Genomic DNA, 20,145 nt, shown 5'->3' with positions numbered 1-20,145 from the left:
GGCTACGCCCTCGTGAAATTATGACGCCCGACGAATAACCGCCCATCGTGCATAGTGTTAAAACACATTTTTGCTATAAATTATTTCTTAATTAAAAGCTAACTCTGCACAGCAAGTATGATAACTCTACATTGCTTTTAGCAAGAATTATGGCACCTTTTGGACTTAGGAAATCATGGGTTGGACAATATTTCTATTACTAATATAGAAAGACAAAAAAAATCAGATGAGCGCCTGCACCCGTAGGGCGGTGCTCTTGTTTGTGTATTAACGTCTGATTGTGAGTTCCATGTTTTAAATATCCATAACCAGGGCCCAGACATCAACAACATTACCAAAAGTACATACTGAAGATTTTTAAACGATTTTTTATCTCGTTATTACAAACATGAAATTACCAATGATTGTTCATTTAACTTCAACATTTGATAAACAGGAGCACAATTTCAATAATAATAACTTTACATTCGAGTTATTTTGAGTACGGACACATTTGGAGTACGGATGAGTACGAACATAGTGTCAAGCTTTCAAGCTGTTTATATAAATTCTTCCAGGAATTAGATAAAAACATACCGGTTGATACTTACCAAAATCATAAATATGATTCCTAAAAACAAACAATCGCACAAGTTACACGCGATTCTTAAACATTTACGGTTATCTACAAAAACTGAAACTGCGCTGAGTTCTAAACCGGAAAGCGAGTACGAACATTGTTGGCGGCAGTGCATTTGGCGTTGGTAATTGATACAACAAAACATTCTATGGTTTGGCTTGCATCTTTTATGCTACAAAAAGAGGTTATGATGGAAGAAACAAGACGCAGATACCAGATGTCAATCTGCGGAGAAATACATGTACATCCCTGGGCTGCATTTTAAAAATAAAAATCCTGTACTAACAGCATATGAATTGCCTTGTTTTCACACGATTTTCTCTGGTTAATACATGGGCGGATCCAGTGAAAAAAGTAGTTTTTATGCAAGAATAAAAGTTTGCTGAGCTTCAGTCATCCAAGTAGTAATAAACCGGACGTTATGCAACCATTTGACGTCCTAATGGACTTCATATAATGCTCTCTTATCGGTCCGCACGTCAATCGTCGTTTATCGCAGATTCTAACACGACCCAATTCATTTTCCTAGCTGAATATTGTGTATTATTATACAATGATACATTTTCCTGACGTCACAATTATTACGTCAAAGTATTTATAGGTTATTAGATTTGTATCGAGAAATATGCATGAGTTCTGCAGCGGAAATATTGCGCGACTTTAGAAGCGCAATATTATTCCGTGAAAGAACGAGTGCATATTTCTTGATGCAAGTCTAAAAATCTTTTTATTACATGCGCATTTTCACTTAAAATTATTATATAAATGATACAGATTTGCTTTTAAGCCTGAGGGAAATTGAAGATATCGTCTTAAAAGAACTTTTATATAAGACGACATACATGACACTGACGTCATAAATGACGTCACACACCCGATATGAAATCTGAACGACAATATGGAACAATATTGACGCTTCAGGTTCCACTGAAACCTAACGGAGTTATCAAATGAGTATGTAATAATAGACGGCATACAGTCGCGCAGGAAAAGAAACCAACAGGAAACAGGCAAATATTTTATGGATGTCGTAAAGGATGCATTTAAAAGTCCTTCGTAATATATCTTATTTAGTGATTTGCTCTTGAATAAAATCACCGTTTGTCGTTCTGATGCGTATTATTATATCCCTCGAGCTGTGCCCTCGTGATATTATTCCTTTTTCTTAAATATACAGAGATTGACTACTTTCTTCTTTAACTGGCAACCGAATCCAGCCGTTAGAATGTGCAATTTATTTAACGGTAAATCGCTCATTTTTATATGAGATCGATTTATTAACTGCAACTAGACTAGTAAGACTTTGTGAAACGACAAATATGCACAATCTATTTCCATATACCGATTACCTCCCTTTTAATCGAATTAATTGATGTTTTACAAAAAATGATATATTCGATCGCGAATAATGTCACAACATTGTAAATAGTATTGCCTTACTAAGGGTTTTGTATTGAAAAATGTATGTTATATTACACACATTTTATGGTAATTTTGATAAAAAAAGGAAGGATTGATAGCTGTATATAAATCATAATGAATATTTTTTGTCTTTTTTTCTGAAATATATGATTTATTTATATTCTTTCCATTTTGCATTCCTTTAAAGATAAATTATATATCTAACACGACTTGATTCATTTTCCTATTAAACAAAGTGTGTTATTTTACAACAATTTACTGCTCTGACGTCACAATTATTACGTCATGGCGTCAAACAGCATAGCGGCGCGTTGAAAAAGAAACCAACAAAAAACAGGCAAATTTTTGACGGACGTCGTCAACATTTGATGTACTTAAAATCCTTGGTACCGTGTTAGAATCGAAATAATATATCTCATTAGTGATTTGCTCTTGAATAAAATCCTCGTTTGTCGTTCAGATGCATGCGTATTACTCTATATCACTCGGGCTGCGCCATCGTGATATAATTCTTTCGCATCTGAACTCCAAACAATGATTTTATTCAACGACAAATCACTGGATGAGATATATTATTTCTTAAACAATTTTGTCTGGTTTCATTAAAAAAATATTACTAAGAGCGTTTTTATCAAAATAACGGAAATCGTTGTAGCATGAATAAACTTGAAAGCAAACATGCTTTTGTTAGATCTACTATAAATAAAAAGATATTAATAAAAAAAACAACAAAAAAACACTTAAATCCCAAAAATCTTAAATTTGTATTTAAAACTGAGCGAAAAAGTGCAAGATCGAATGACTTATAAGCGTAGCTATTTTTATTAAATAACCATAAGCTCATGTTATATTCAATGCGGATTTATACGAAGTACAGTTTTGTTAATGTCGTACTCGTCGGCTAATTATCTAAATACGATGGTAGGATATGGCTATGATAGGATAGTGGGTTAGCGATAGTTGGATGATAGGAAAGTGATGGTAGGAAGATAGGATATTATACTGCCTTATACTATCCTACAATCCTTCCATCGCTATCTTACCATGCCAATGTCATACTATCCTGCCATCGCCTTTCGTCCTTCCCGCGAGTGGCGTTTGAAGTACAATAAAAATACCTTTAAATCAATGTATAATAAGTGTCAAGGTACGAAATATCCAACCATCGCCTATTATCAAAGCAGGGTGGTAGGATGGCGATGGTAGGGGGTACGATAGTATGATATCAAAAGTAGGATGGTAATATAGCATCCTACCATCGCTATCCTTCCACCCTAATATCGCTATCCTACCATCGCTAACAGGTACCATCCCAATATCGCTATTCTTCCATCCTACTATCCTACCATCGCGCTTTGATAATTAGACGATGGAAGTGTATAAAACAGTACTCCGTAGTTTGACGACACTATAAAATTCTATAATTGTTACATGCATCTTGCAATGTTTTACATAGTTATGTATTTATTCTGAATAGAATACCAACGGACTTGCCGAGCTTGCTGCTTCTGCAGAGCTGCCACACTCAAAACAGACGTGTGACATTGATATAACCATGTTCCGAGTGTAGTCATAATATCATCACAATCGTGTTCAAATCTCTCGAGGAATTTCTCAGTTTTAATTTCATTGTTTATGTAACTGGAGAAGGCTTCCGGATTAACGATCTTGCCAGGCATTGAGAAGATAATCCGCATTATAACATTGTACTATAATTATACATATCTTTCTTGTCTGATAATATATAACGGATCTGGGAACATGTATGAACTCTTGTTTCGCTTTACTGCTGAGGCCCAGCATGTATTCTTTTTATATGATGAGGCCCATCGTGTATACTGTATGTCTATCCAGGCCCGTCATGTACACCGTATGTTTAAATGCTGTAGTATAATAATAACAATAATAATAATAATAATAATAATAATAATAATAATAATAATGGTAATAATAATAATAATAATAATAATAATAATAATAATAATGACTTTATTTTATGAGGCAAACATATTTGGCAACCGGTCTTACATATGGGCCTTTTGGAGTCTTTGCTGAATGTTCATAAATTTATCAAAGGCCTTGACAAAATAGCCAAAATTTAATCAAGTTACACACATACATTGGAAGTTTATATATGTGTCCAAATTTTTCCAGCGACAAATAAACTTAGTGACCGAATCACCGCCATATTTTCTTTAGGAAGTTATCGTGACTTGAGATAAGATAACTGACCTTATATGACCGAAAAATGAAATTGAGCCGCACCATGAGAAAACCAACATAGTGCATTTGCGACCAGCATGGATCCAGACCAGCCTGCGCATCCATGCAGTCTGGTCAGGATCCATGCTGTTCGCTAACGGTTTCTCTAATTGCAATAGGCATTGAAAGCGAACAGCATGGATCCTGACCAGATTGCATGGATGCGCAGGCTGGTCTGGATCCATGCTGGTCGCAAATGTACTTAAGTTGGTTTTCTCATGGTGCGGCTCAAATGCTATTTCATGTTGCCTATCTCTATTCTACAGTGACTGACTTTTGTTATTGTATATCACCGGCTGTTATGTTTTAGTAATCTACTGCTTTAACAAGCGCAAAAATAATACAGGATTTATTTGAAACAGACTATATAACTTGGAAGGTGTGACAAAACCAACCAATCTGCTTAAATGTTTATATTTGGGTGAAGGTCAACTTCGGTCCAAATATTTTTCATTTGACAGTGATTAATCCTTACAAAACTTGTGTTGTTTTCGAGGAAGAATGGACGCTGGAATTACACCTGCGAAGAAAGCAAAAATTGAAGTAACGAACGGGGTAAGTTATTTAACATTTATTTTCTGTACTTTTCCAGTGTTTTTTTTTTTCATTTTATACATATTTAAGTTGGACAAGATTCAAATTGATAAATGGATGGAAAAGATAGTTTTTTTTACTGAAACAATAACGATCATATATGGTAACATTGTAAGTAGCATATAAAATGTTTTGAAACAATGTATTTTTTGATAGGCAGTCAAGCTAAACACTGAATTCAAATTGCTAACTTCATATTGAACGTTTTCGAGAACGGGCATGTTTCTCCACAAAAATAATAGAAATAGGATTCTCTGCTTTTAACATTTTGAAAATGCGTAAAAAATGGTTGTTTTTGCCAAATATCAGAGAAAAGGTACAACATATATGCGGCTATGCTAAGATGACTGACCTTGTGCCATTAACAACTTGGCCAAATAATACCTACCGTTCGCACCGAACGATATAGAGACGCATGACTGTATTTATGTATTGAACAAGCTGCACTGGAGACTTTCCTACAGTTGCAAGTCCAGCTGCTCCCGCATGATTGAAGTTTTAATTAATTAAGTAATAATTTATTTAATTAACTAATTAATTAATTTACTAGGGCATTAGCGTAATCTTGATTTGAGGTGATAAAGATAATGCAGGGTCGATAATGGTCTTTTTTTTTCTTCTCTTTTTGTGCTTAAAGCATAAAGTATATTAATTTTTAGTTATTGCCTATTTTCAGTATACATGTACTTGTTATATCTGATATTTGAATGTTTGATTGACATGGTATACAAAGTAGAGTTAAATCCTTAATGGCTGTTGTAAGTAGTTTTTCTTACAATGTAATTATGAAATTCCATCTGTTTTAGCATAAAAGTAAAATCCAAAATGTTAAATTCTTTTACATTACTTATGTATGAGATATGCTATTCTGGCTGACGACAGAGCATGAAAATGCATGATGAAGACAATGTGCAATAAAACAGGCGCTAAAAGTCATCGACGCTTGCAAGATATTTGATCTTGTAAAGGCCAATATATGTATGTTCAATTGACTGGAAAAGTGATGCAATATTGCAAATTACAGTAGACATTCTCTGCATCGACTTATATCATTCACATTTATATACGTACAAAATGTACACGCTTCAACGACTAAACTGACAGTATGTCAGTAGTCACATGTCTGACCGTTTATAGTCGGTGTCAGGGGTCATACTCCAGTCATTTCTTGCGGTGAATTACGAAAACAAAAATCATATCCGCCTGCTCCTAAAATGCACATTTATACACGTTTGAGTTCCATTCATTTACGGTGCAATACGTTTGAAATAGCTATAGAATTATTTCAAAGCAAAGCGCGCAACAAAATAATATATCTTTGAGTGGTATAATGGAAAGTCCAACACCCGTATCGATATTCACCCCTTCCCCCATAATGCTGAACTCTATTACAAAAGGATTCCTATACTACAGATTTACTCTTTTCTTGTAGGACTGAATCCTCTAAATCAGAACCACTAAAAAGTGGAATGGTTCTACAGAAGCTTTTTTTCTAATATAAAATTATTATTTTTAATGGGATTTGTACACGTGCACGACATATATACAAACAAAAGTTACGCGCAGCGCGGGTACTTTTAATGTCGGTACACCCTTTGTACATTGCTTTCGTGTATACAAGAATATGAATGACTATTATAGAATATAACCTTAACCATGACATTTTTTTCTACATGAGCAGACTCATGAGCATGACAAAGACCGGTTGCCCCATCACAACTATGTAGAAGACTACGATGACAAAGAAGGTAGTTCGAGCCTTCTTTTCACCCTACCGGAAAAGGTCGGCGCACTGGCGGAAGCCCTGAAGGTGTTTCAGGTAATTTTTTTTTTTTGGTAAACACCAAGTTTTTCTTTCCAACATTTAGAATGTTGATGTAAACTTGAGATATATAATTCTTCCATGTTGAGAGGCTGTCCAGCTGAACCGTGAATTAAAGATCACTATTTCTACCCGGTTTCCCGCCCGAGTCTGAAATAATGTTAAGGGAGGGGCATCCCGGGGTCTTTTTCTTCCTGTCACCTTGTGATATGAATTTTATTTGTGTGAACCCAGCAAAGGAACAGTTTCGTAGTATCTTTTATTATTTTGAAATTGTTGTAACCGGCGGAAAATTGCAGTTCAATTTGTTTCACGATGCTATGGTGATCAGTAAATCATGATGAACCGTTGATAAAGAATATCTTAAGATACATGTTAACAACAATGCTTATCATCAGGTCAAGTTTTTAACATCTATTGTAACAACAAGGTTAGTTTATACTATACAATGCCTGACATTTTGGAATTTTGTAAGTGATAACAGGATGAAATATTACACCAATCTGAATATAAAGAACATTAATCAGTTACATTTGGAGTGAAGGAAAAAAACAACAGCAACAACAACATCTTGGTTTTTAAATAGCACAGCTATGGGCGGCGGTTACCGCCAAAATTAGTAAATATACAACCAATTCAAGTTTTGTATTAAAAAGTTTTAAAATACAATGCGTTGAAGGCAACTTTATTGGACGGTACGGAATTTTATTTAGACTAGACTGCGTTGAAATGCTCTGCACTGACTGACTTGTTCATTGAATGGATGGATTGTACGTATATTTTCTAATTTTTGGCGGTAACCGCCGCCCATACACAGCCTAATATCTTGCATCTATTCGTCTCACGGTATAATATAATGTATAATGCAAACATAAATCAGGAGACGACGCAGAACATGTAAAACAGACGACAGATTTATGTGATTTATTTATATATGAGCCGCGCCATGAGAAAACCAACATAGTGGGTATGCGACCAGCAAGGATCCTGACCAGCCTGCGCATCCGCGCAGTCTGGTCAGGATCCATGCTGTTCGCTAACGGTTTCTCTAATTGTAATAGGTTTTGAAAGCGAACAGCATGGATCCTGACCAGACTGCGCGGATGCGCAGGCTGGTCTGGATCCTTGCTGGTCGCATACCCACTATGTTGGTTTTCTCATGGCACGGCTCATATATCAAGCTTAAACATTTTCCATTAAATAACTATACATTACCGAGCCGCATTTTCTTTTAGGCACATAATGTTAACTTGTATCATATCGAGTCAAGACCTGCGAAACGAAATGCCTCCGAGTATGAGTTTTATGCCGATTGCGACAACAAGAAAGGGGGACTGCACGAGGCAATGAAGGACCTTAAAGCTAAGGAATGCAAAGTTACACTGCTCACAAGGAAACATCAAAAAGATTCCAGTAAGTATATTGGTGCAAACTGGGAGATTTTAAAGTTATGAATTATGAAAAAAAAAAACAAAAAAAAAACAAGATTTTATCAAAACGCCCGTTTCTCCGCAAAACGAACGAAATCGAAAACAATATCATGAAACAGATATCACTTGAAAGGGGTTACATATTATGGTATATATATATATATATATATATATATATATTTTTTCATTTTGACTAGTTTTGAAATATAAAAGAAAACAAAACAGTCTAGCATTTTTCCATCCGTGCCTGTAATCTAGCCAGGCAAATTATATAAAATCCATACTTTTACATATTTTAAATATTCTGCAATTAAGTATATGGAGTAGATATTAAAACATCATTGTATTTTTTTTCACATCTTTTGCTGAAGAAATATGTCTTCTTGACTCTATTATTCTAATTATTTTATTTATTTTTTTTTTTGTATCAAATTATGCATTTTTTCTACCGTTTTTAGACCAGCGACAATCCGCAAGTGAAAATGAAGGTAAACAAATGATCATACATCATTTATCATCATTTCACTGTACATGACTTCGCTACATTAATTAACAAAAGGTTCCTGTGTCTCGTTGTAATTTTGGGCCCGTATTCGTCAATGTTAAACTTAATCTAAAATATTATGTGTTCTTTTCGCGGTGTCATTGTAAAATTGACACAAATTGTAATGAAACTTTGCATGAATTTGTATCTGCTCCGCAAAATTTCTTGCAACAAAGTTACGGCAAATGGAATACTTGCCGTCACCTCAGGGTCGATGAATATAGATCCTGGACTCCGAGTACTTTCAAATTATAAGTAACCGGCCAGAAAAAAGGTTTTCTTACGAAATGGAATATTTAAAGTTTGATACTATATATATATATATATATATATATATAGTATTCACGTTAATGTTCGCTGACTTCGAATCACTTGCCCCTCACTGATGAAGGTTCGAAGCCTCACTTAGGGCATAGAATTCTTTGTGTTAGTAAGGCATTCTACCCAGGTGCCCGGCCATGCCTGAAACATTGTCCGAAGGTGCACTTTGGTCTTCTTCCACCAGCAAGAGCAGGAAAAGTCGCCATATGACCGAAATTATATCGGTGTTACTCTAAACTCAACACAATTTATATGGATGTATAAGGAAATTAAAAGAGACTATATATATATTAGACAGGCTTTCATTTTGGCTCATTTGCATATACAATGTGCTACCTTCTTTTCTTAATTTATCTTTTTATCCCTGACTCTAATGCTTTATAAAAGAGCCCTCTTGTTTCATTTCATGGTGTGTGTTTTTTATATAGTTTTCTTATTTACGAACATTTATAACTTTGATACTTAATGGTGGAGGCCAATAATATACATATATACATAAAAAGAAGACTGATAACACTTTTTGTTTTACCTCACACAAGATTCAAGCATTTCCATTGGTTAAAAAGTAGGTAGCCAGATGGTAAAGCGCAGGACTGATTTGAGAGTTGCGAGTTTGATCTCCGGACAAGGCTTGTGTTCTTGATGATTTGACATATTACATAAAATTACAATTGTCATTTTGATTCGTATGGGAAAATGTTTAGTTACTTGCGAAGAATATGTTTGTACTGCTACAGATTTCAGACCGGGGCGTAATTAACTGTTGCTAGCCGTTACAGTTTACGTTGGACAACGTCTAGATCATATAACTACATAATTGGTATTCATACATCATACTAATGTCTCAGACGTGTAGTAGGTATTAAGCATGGTTTTGGGTTCAAAATTCAGTTGTTTGTTCTTTTTGTCTCCGTTATTTTTACTTTATGTTAAAATGAACGACGTAAATATGTATAGGTAGAATTTGCTTACAGTTTTTATGCTTGTATGGAATTTTGTAATTGTATTTGTTTTGTTTTTTTACCTACAGGGGGTAAGTGTAAGTTTTAGCATTTGTACCTCGCTTTGCAATCGGTATACCACTCCTTACTTCCTCGTAAAAAATGTTTCAGCTGCTTCGATCCGTCCTACTTGTATGGTTAAGTCCGAGGCCGCCATAGATTCTCTGTCCAGGCTTTTCCGTACTGCAAAATGTTTATCCCGTATCGCACATGATTGTTGACATTATAGAACATGGATGTCGCGGTTGTCGGTCTTTGGGCTAATTCTCTATTCCATGGATCGGGACTACCTGGCTTAGCGATTTTCATCTCTCAAGTTTTATATTCCACCATTATTCCGCAGTTGCACTACGCACGTTATCGTCTTATCACTTCTGAAAATTTGACTGTCTAACTGGATTTGTCAGATTGTAACAACGAGGTGTAGGATATTGAACTACACATAAAAACTATGTGTAAGAAAACAACAAATTTAGACTTTCTATACAGAAAATTTTTGAGAAGAAGGAAAAAAGGAAAAAAAACCCAATCATTAATAAAACACATACGATAAACAGAGGTTCGAACTAGGCATACCAAACTTTACACTTTATCAGGTAGACATGCGCGACTTCTGACAAAACCAGTTGCAAAAATACCTAGTGCTAAGACAATACATTTACATTGCTCAGTACTTATTTACTCTAAGTGTAATGACTGTTAGCTGTAAATATGCAAACTTACGTTCTTCTTTGTTGAAAACTTTCATTAAATACTATTCAGTTGTCAGTAATACTAAGTTCTGGACTTGAAGAGCTGTTTTCATTTCCGACTGTGAGTTCAAACCCCACGAGAACACTGTTTGATTTCGGTATTTTTCCACTTGTTTTTCTTTTTCACGTTTAAAATATTACATGTACGTTGATTGGTTTGTTGCACACATTTGCAAAAGGTGTTGAACACAGACAAACAGATTGGTCAGTTTGAAATCGGATCCTTTAAATATGTTGTAGGTAAAATTTTGATTTTTAGCTCGACTTCTCGAAGATTAAGTTTGCCTTTTGTATGCATGTCTTGTAAATTTGTATTGCCATGAGAAGAAGCAATAATATATGATTAAACTAAACTAAAAACTCCTGCAGTACAAGTGACCGCCTTCGTACCAGCGCACATGTGAAACGTTAAAAAAATCTGTTGTCTTTACTGTCTATTCATTTGTGTACTGCCAAACATTTTTGAAATGTCCTCTTGTTCTTTTTTCATATGATTTTATAAAATTGTGTTCTGGTAGTGCTCTTCTCTTTTTTCTTTTTACAAAGTAAACAGTTTCTTTTAAATCATATTTAAAGATACATATAAGCATTTATGTTTTAAGTGTGACTAATGTTAAAAAGGAAACGGTTTAATTAAACATGTATTATGCATTTTATATTTCAATGTGTTAATTTATGAGTACATGTACAATTATAGGTAATATTTTGGGAATAATGAGTCTACATACATGCGCTTTACACACATAAATAAGGTTTTAGTGCTTTAAACATTGCAAATGATGGATGTACTACCTTAATGACAATATAGTTATTATATTATATGGTATAAATTATAGAATATTGAAATGTATTAACTTTCACGCTTTCATGCAGGCATAGATATAAACCTGATTTATGATAATATTTACTGATTCTTATATAGTCGATGTGCTTTTGTTTAAACCTTTCTGTACAAAAATTATGTTTGCGCTGTTATTTTTTGAGGTAATGATCATCAACTGTATGAGCTTTTTTTAAAAATCTCAAATCGTTTGAGAAAACTTGTAAAGAACTTTTGAATGCATGTCTTACATTGAATCAGTAGATTATTTATATTTTATCTACCCACAGTTCCCTGGTTTCCTCGGAAAATTAAGGATTTGGACCGGTTTGCGAACCAGATTCTGAGTTATGGATCAGAATTAGATGCAGACCATCCCGGATTCACAGACCCTGTCTACCGGGCAAGACGGAAGGAGTTTGCAGATATTGCTTTCAATTATAAACAGTGAGTTCTTCAGGCAGTTCATGCTCTGCGTGAATGATCTGTACCATATGCACATATTAAAACTTCAGAAATTTGCTTGCTGAACTTTAAAATAATTTCATACAGATGTTCGTTTGGTTACTGTCTACTTATTTTGATTTTGTTAAAACATGGTCGCTGTAGCTTAGCGTAAAGTGTAAGGGCATTTCCCTAACCTCACGTCTGATTTTAAAATCATTTCAAAGAAATGCTACTTTAGCGACAAAAGAGTGTTCCAATTACATGTATTTCAATTCCTTAAAAATCATAGGCGCCAGGGGTCAAGGTCAGTATAGTTGATATAGTCTTAGTTTAATAATATTTTATCGCATATCTTGTGTATGTAATGAAGATATGCAATAAAATATGAAAATATGATATGAAATATGGAATTATCTTGTTAGAAACTGCTAGCTTGATTTCAAAATAATTTCCCATGAATGGTCCTTGTGCGACGGTCACGACTGCCCAGCTCATTCGGATTCGTCAAAAACTGAACGTGGTCACCTTTCCCTTATATGTTTATTGGGACGACTTTGAAAAGCTTCTTATCAGAAAGTCCTTGAACGAAATTTAAATAATTTTACACATTTTTTTCCATGGGCGACTCCAATAATGTTCAGATTGTTGTGATTCGCAAAAAAAATATGTCTACGGGACCATCAGAGTTAAACGCAGCATCTATTAAACAGTCGGCCCTGTTCTAAAATGACTTTACAGAAAAATTTCTTCGTTGACATTGTCCCAAGTTTTTGATTTCGATTCTTCGAAATACCTGGCCGGTATTGGGATGATGAATAAGGGCTAGTCCGAATTCAAATTAATTTTCATCCACTGGTCCGATTTTTAAATGATTTAACAGCAATATTTCTAGGTTAACCCTCACCCAAGTGTTCGGAACATATGTCCGCTATTTGGGTGGTAAGTTTTCCCAGTATGCATATTGTCTGAAATTTAAAAATCTTCCCGTCGGAAAGAGACAACCCGGATTCAATTGATTTTTGTTCAAGTGGATTCTGATTCGTCTAAAGCATGGCTGCTAAAGCTTAAAATAGAGAAGTCTTCAAACGCCAACTCCTTATCCTCTGGTCCGAGTTTGAACAGTGTCACAGGCAGTTTAGAAAAGTTCATTGGTTATCCGTCATCTAAGTTTGTTAGAAAATCTTGTTTTGTCAGAATCATTGAAAATGAAATTTGACAACCGGATCGGGTCTGTTTTCCTATTTGGCTGTCTGGAAAGCTTTGAAAATCTCCTATTTATCTGAAGGTCAATTTTGACAGTAATTTGCCAGAAATGAGTTTGAGCTATGAAACTTTGGTGAAGAATATAGGACCATCAAGGCTCTCTTGTTACACAGTATGACCAGATATTTATTCGTAAAATGATGTATGTAAGAAATATACTTTTTGCATTGTGATAGTCTAGTTACACCTCCATGTTATGATAAAAATAATATAGATGTCAGTTGTTTGTTTCAGCGGTACACCTATTCCAAGAGTGACTTACACGAAGGAAGAAGTGAACACGTGGTATGTTGATCTTTTCTTAACACTTAACACTTTCTCAAAAAAAGCGTTAGATATAATATTTCTTTTGTAAATAAAACATTTCCTAATGTAAATATTTAAGTTTAAGGTTTAGACTTTTGCGTTATTTTCAGGGGAACCATATTTCGTGAACTGACAAAACTGTACCCGACGCATGCGTGTAAAGAGTTTAATCACGTGTTTCCGTTGTTGATCGACAACTGCGGGTATAGAGAGGACAACATTCCTCAACTAGAAGACATCTCAAATTTCCTCCAAGGTTATCATCTGTTTCTTAGTAAAAGTTTATTAACATGTATGGTTTACATGTCGTGTATATCATGTTTTTGGTTTGTTTTCATTTAAAACATTTTTATTTCATATCCCGTAGCAAGTAACAAATCTATGATCAACGGTTGCTGAAATATTTACGAAATAGATATGAATTCTATGTCATTTGTCAATTATTTTACATATTTCATGGAAAATAACTTAAAATTACACAACTTAACAGTGATTTTTGCAAGCATTTCAAAATCATCTGACTCTTGTTTCTATATTTAGATTGCACGGGATTTCGATTGCGCCCAGTGGCAGGATTACTGTCATCACGTGACTTCTTGGCTGGTCTGGCATTCCGCGTATTTCATTCTACACAGTACATCAGACACGGCTCGAAACCCATGTACACACCAGAACCGTAAGACGTATTTTTCATGTACAATTTAAAACCTGACAATGCTCTGTAGCCGATCTGTCCACTGTGAAAAATGTGTCAATGTTTGGTGTATTACTCGATGAAAAGAAAGATTTTTTAGATATATTCTATTATGAATAAGATTCCTTGTTCGTATATGTTTAGCTACGATCTTTCGGACCTATCAGTTTGTCATTGAAATTCGAAGACATAGTAATATGAAACTATCTATTAGAGGGTCTTTTGCAAATAAAAGTGTAGGTATTTCTGAGAATGCTGATGTTTCAAGTTCGGGTCCATATTCAGTTACGGTTGAAGTCAGAAACTAAAACTTAAGACTTTTTTTTTGGATTTCACGTCACACCGACACAATGAAATGTCATATGGCTACTTTTCCAGCTTTTGATGGTAGAGGAAGACCCCGGGTGCCTCGCCGTGAATTATTTCATCCAGGGCCGAACCTGGATAGAACCAACGGCCTTCAGTAATCCAGCTGGATGGCTTCAATGAAGAATTCAATGCCCCGAGCGAGGCTCAAACCCACATCGGTGAGGGGCAAGCAATTTGAAGTCAGCGACCTTAACCACTTGGCCACGGAGGCCCTAGCAAATATTCAGTTTTCTATAACTTTGTTTTAGCATATTGATACTGATTAAATTTATCTTATCTGTCTGCTGCTGCCAACTGCACACATTTTACAAAGTTTTATCTCAACATTTACATATAAAGTCATAAGTTTTAGACTTAAAAAGTTGATGAATATGATCTTAGACTTACTTAACATAATATATTGATCTTTTAAAATACGTAGCATTTATCGTTGAAGATTACTCATGCTTTCAGAGATGTGTGTCACGAGCTTTTAGGCCACGTGCCCTTGTTTGCAGACCCTTCCTTTGCGCAGTTTTCGCAGGAAATTGGCCTGGCATCACTCGGCGCCCCGGATGAATATATCCAGAAACTTGCTACGGTAAGTAAAGATATCTTGCTGTTTTTATGAAGCATGTTTGCATAGAACTTGTGCACTTGAGCTGCATATATTAAGAAACATTTTTCATTAAGTGAGCAACAGTGCTATATACATGTTTAGATGTGTTGATAACCGTAACTTGTGCCATATATCTTAATCTTTAGTCCTCAAACGTTGCACCTTAAATATACAAAGATTATGATCGCACAATGGTGTATAGTTAAAATGTTAGTATATACTGCAGTTTTTCTTTATTATAATCTGTTTCTGAATATTTTCAGTGTTACTGGTTTACGATAGAGTTTGGACTGTGCAGACAGGAAGGAGAAGTTAAAGCATATGGTGCTGGTTTATTGTCGTCGTTTGGTGAACTTCAGGTGAGTTTCCTGCAATCGTCTCCTTAATGCTGTGGTGGTAGACTGTCACAATTACCACCTAAATTGAATGTTGGATAATCTACGGCGGCCAATTATGCTTACAAATGTTCCTGGTTGGCTTATACAATATTAACGTGTTTTTCTACTTGCACACAAAAATTGGAGACATGAAACGAATGACTCGGGTGACAAAATTTATCTTCTGTGAGGTATCAAGTGGAACATACAACTTACACATGATTCGAACCTTTGATCTCTTTGAAGTATTGTGCTTGGCTTGTGGCGATTTAACATTAGGTTATATGTCTGAAGTATCGGGAACATGTTAGTACTGGTACAAAGTGCAAGTAAACCATTTACCGCGTAAACTAGTAACCATACATAACTGAAAAGTTGTTGTCCGAGTATGTTAATGTCTAGCGTTTAACATTTCGCTAGGAATTGTCTTTTATATGTAATAAACCAAGCTAATTGAAGCAAACATACCAAATATGTTTTAATTCTTTGACTTGTAAGCATGTACAGAAGGTACTGACATGGTTAATGTGAGCAGCGTTTCAAAATCACTGTTCGCGAGAATCAACTAAAACTCCATCCGCGTGAAAAGAAGAGAATTACAATCGCGTGAAAAGAATAAACAACCCATCCACTTAAAAGAACGAAAGCCCCGTCTGCGTAAATAAACAACATGATCATCGTTTGAAAAGAATAAAAAAACATCCATGTAAAAAGAACGAAAACCCCATACACGTGAAAAGAACGAAATCCCGATCAACATGCTAAAAATGTTCTGTAGTTTGTTTGTGATTTTACCGACAATCTTAACCTAAACATAAACTTAAATGATAGATATTGTTTCATTAATTGAATGCTAAACTAAGTAGGTACATGAATTGTCGAATGTATTTTGTGATATTGCCATTCAAAATAACCTTATCGACAAAACAGTTAGTGATCTTTAAAAATCATGACAATGACTTCGTTTAGAGACAGATATACTCTGTTTCAAAATTTGTATTGTATCCGTCTGATTGATTTTAAACGGTAAATACATTAATGTCAATTGGTTTTTCTATTGTTTACCTCTATGTTAAGTTGTAAATAGATTGTCCGACAGTATCAAAGTTTTTTTTCCAATATGGCTAAATGTGATTGTATTGTTTTATAAGTATAGGTATTCTTCATCTTGAGTTTACAACATTCCGTCGATTGACTGTTGATCCCGTGCGACAGTTTGTCGAATTTAGCCTGTCAGTTCGGCTGTAAACATGGTATAAAGTAACACTTTGTCGAAAATTGTTTAAAATGTTAATCCATTATAGTACATAACTCGATTTAGCCATGTTTTGCATAAATTACGGAATCATCTTAACTTTTCACAGATTTGCTAATTCAGTCTCAATCTCCAATGGAGTGGCCTCCCTTTATAGCAACCACCAGCGCCAGGGGAGGTTATTGCATAAGTTTAAGGCTCAGAACGTTGATTGATAGTCTCCCCAGGCATTTAATCTAAATAAAGCAGTTTTATTTAGGAAATGTACTGTGGAATTAAACGTTAACATATACAGAGAAACGTATTCATGTAAAGGGTCATATCTCAGAGAAAATCATTCAACCTTAAAATCAGTAGAAAGTGCACAACCGAGCTGACTTCTATCATTGCTATGGAGTTTCATTTAAATCCGTATAATATTCAATAGAGAGGTAGTCCGTACAAATCCGTCAAAATGACTTTTAAGGGGACATAACTCCGAAAGAAATATTCAGAGCAGGACATGTCGACAATATACATAACTAGTTATAATGGCAGCCTCTCTTATGAAGTTTCATTCAAATTTCAAAATGGCACGGGGTCTTGGAAATGAAGCGTGTTAATTACCATCTAAGTACTGCAATTAATTAAGTGTGGATTTATATTTCAGTACTGTTTGACCGACAAACCGGAAAGTCGACCATTTGAACCTGTTAAGACAGCCGAACAACAGTACCCAATCACAGAGTTCCAGCCTGTATACTTTGTAGCTGAAAGTTTTGGGTCTGCCAAACAGAAAATGAGGTAATGCAAATGATCAAATTTTAAAGTTTTCTTATTAAGTAATATAGGATTGGATATTGGTGTGTAACATGCTGTTATTATCCTTATATGGCATATTTAGAACATTTTTTTAGTTCCATAAAATTGACCCTCCACGTAATACTATAGACGTGTTATGTTGTATGAAGATATAAATAGATAGAAACAGATTTTCTCAAACTTTTTCATCTTTTTTTTTCTTACAAGCAATAAAATATAATCTATAATGGTTATTCCTGAAGAAAAATGTATTTATAAAGAAACCATAGTGTACTTCTAGTACCCTGAAGTACAAAATCACGAAATAATATAAAACAGTCAACATCTTTCTTTAGTTAAACGTCGTCCGGTTCCAGTGTAATAAACTGTTATCAGAATGTTATTGTCAGTTCAAACATTGTGCTCAGATCTGCAACGGTCTCCCAATTGGTGTTTATAACCCTTATGTTAACAAAAACATCTTAATAGTGCATGTTTATTTCTCATTATACAAAATGAAAATAGAACTTTATGATAAAAACTGCGCTGATTATTCAGCCACCTAGGAAATAATTTCATTTTGTACTATTTCAGAGAGTTTGCAGCGACAATCCCTCGTCCTTTCACTGTAACATACAACCCATATACACGGAGTGTTGAGGTTCTCGAATCTACTGGTCAGATTCTCAATTTGGCCAAGAATATCAAATGTAAGCACATTTTATTTCTCTTTCCTGTCCTTCAGAATGTATACCTTTTCTAGTTCGAAGTTCTAGTTCGAACCTCCGAATCCTTGCCACTGTAAGTTCGGAATCTTTTCTTTGGATATAGAACTTTTAGCTTGACTATTTGGTAGACCTTTCGTTGCCACGCTTTAGCCGGCGTCCACATCTTCGGCATGCACTCAATTTTCTTCAAAACTACTTGACCAAATTCTTTCAAACTTCGCACGTAATTTTGGCATCATAATGTGACCTCAGAGGCCAAGTTTCATAATTGTGGCTTTAATTTTCTTAAAATTTTGCCCCTTTTCAACATTGACTTTTCATGTAAGCATGTCTCTCAGGAACAACTTTACCAAATGTTTAAGATTGGAATCATGAGATGACCTCACGTGGCAAGATTCATAATTCTAACTTTCATTTTGGCGATTATGTCCCCTTTTCAGCTTAAAAATGTTTGCTGGAAGCTTTTGTATGTAAGCCAGTATTAGGTGGAAGGACTTCAGAGCGCGCTGTCATTAGATAGCTGTTGCTTAACATGAGGAAGTCATCCAGCTGACTTCCTGAAGGTCCGTGCCTGAAAGAACGTTAAGACACGATCTGGGTCTGATTCCACCATTATAGCTGCAAGATCGCCACGTGACCGTAATTGACACGGTTTGACATTAAACAAATAATCAAAATATATTGTCGATGTTAAATCTAACCTTTACCATGTATCATCTCGACTGTTTCTACGAATTCTTGCAATGTGTAGACATCCTGTATCAATTATGTCATGAGTGTACTGTTTATTTTACAGCTGAAATGATGCTGTTGGAGGATGCACTGACAAAGTTTCAGCAGAGCTAACTTTATCAATAGAAATTGTGTGCCAAGACAATAAACTGACTTATTGACATGTTGTTGCTGCTGGTTACAGTTGAACAGATGTACTATATTGTTGTTGTTGTTTTCTCGTTTTTGTTGGTACATTAATATTTACACACCAATTGTCTTTTTGTAACTTCATTAAAAACCTACATCGGCATTTATAATTGTATTGAAGGGATATTTTTATAGTTGCTCCAGTAGAACATTTTCGATGGTTTTCAACATAACGGCGGAGGTCATATGAAAGTGAAGCATTTCTTCTTGTTATGAAGCACGATGTCTCGAGATAGTGTATATATATGTGTGAAATAAACAGTGTTGAAGTGGTTAGTTGTTTTAAAGACTTACAAAATTTCTCACACCAACACATTTGGGTTTGGTTTTTAATACATTTGCTTCTTTTGAAGTCTGTGCGGAGACAAGGTGTAAATGTGTGAATACTTTGCTGCATGTTATATTTTTATCACATGTCGATACTTCATACATACGTTTGATATATTGAATATGTATTCTTGTTAGAAATATTTATTTTCCACATATTTTAAACAGTTTTGGAACATATTTTAAACAGTTTTGGAACATATTTTTAGATGTGTGCAGAGATCATGCTGTAGGTTATCAGTTCTTTTAACATTTCGGGACTATAGTACTTCGAAGTCAGACGCATTTAAATTAGTATAAAATCACCATATTTGTGCATATATACTTATGATGTTTTGAAATAATGTTGTTAATCCTCAGTGTTTGTTGACAATTTCTTATTACATATTATTATTTTCTGTTTTATCTGTTGCCATATAGAGATGAAACCAATTACACGAAGTGTCGAATGCGACCCGTCTGAATAATATTCAACAGTTTCTAGCTTTTAGTT

The 20,145-nt window shown here is 34.8% G+C and overlaps 1 protein-coding gene across 2 annotated transcripts; it reads left to right on the top strand.

Moving 5' to 3' along the window:
* Window positions 1-4,609: 4,609 nt before the first annotated feature.
* Window positions 4,610-20,135, top strand: LOC123552284 (protein henna-like). 2 transcript variants are annotated; one of them, XM_045341821.2, is made up of 13 exons: window positions 4,612-4,858; window positions 6,579-6,716; window positions 7,955-8,132; window positions 8,608-8,637; window positions 11,878-12,034; window positions 13,532-13,582; window positions 13,714-13,859; window positions 14,144-14,279; window positions 15,120-15,246; window positions 15,528-15,623; window positions 17,546-17,679; window positions 18,271-18,386; window positions 19,201-20,135. In XM_045341821.2, exons 1-13 carry the CDS (start codon window positions 4,805-4,807, stop codon window positions 19,248-19,250), a joined length of 1,413 nt encoding a protein of 470 aa, XP_045197756.1. In that variant the 5' UTR covers window positions 4,612-4,804; the 3' UTR covers window positions 19,251-20,135. The 2 variants fall into 2 exon arrangements, with proteins under 2 accessions (XP_045197758.1, XP_045197756.1); XM_045341823.2 differs by lacking the exon at window positions 8,608-8,637 and having other exon boundaries at window positions 4,610-4,858.
* The last annotated feature ends 10 nt before the right edge of the window (window positions 20,136-20,145 follow it).

The sequence above is a fragment of the Mercenaria mercenaria genome, chromosome 4 (assembly GCF_021730395.1).
Source record: "Mercenaria mercenaria strain notata chromosome 4, MADL_Memer_1, whole genome shotgun sequence".
NCBI lineage: Eukaryota > Metazoa > Mollusca > Bivalvia > Venerida > Veneridae > Mercenaria > Mercenaria mercenaria.
The sequence above is the reverse complement of the archived record's forward strand: the minus strand, read 5'-3'. Positions and strand labels throughout refer to the sequence as shown.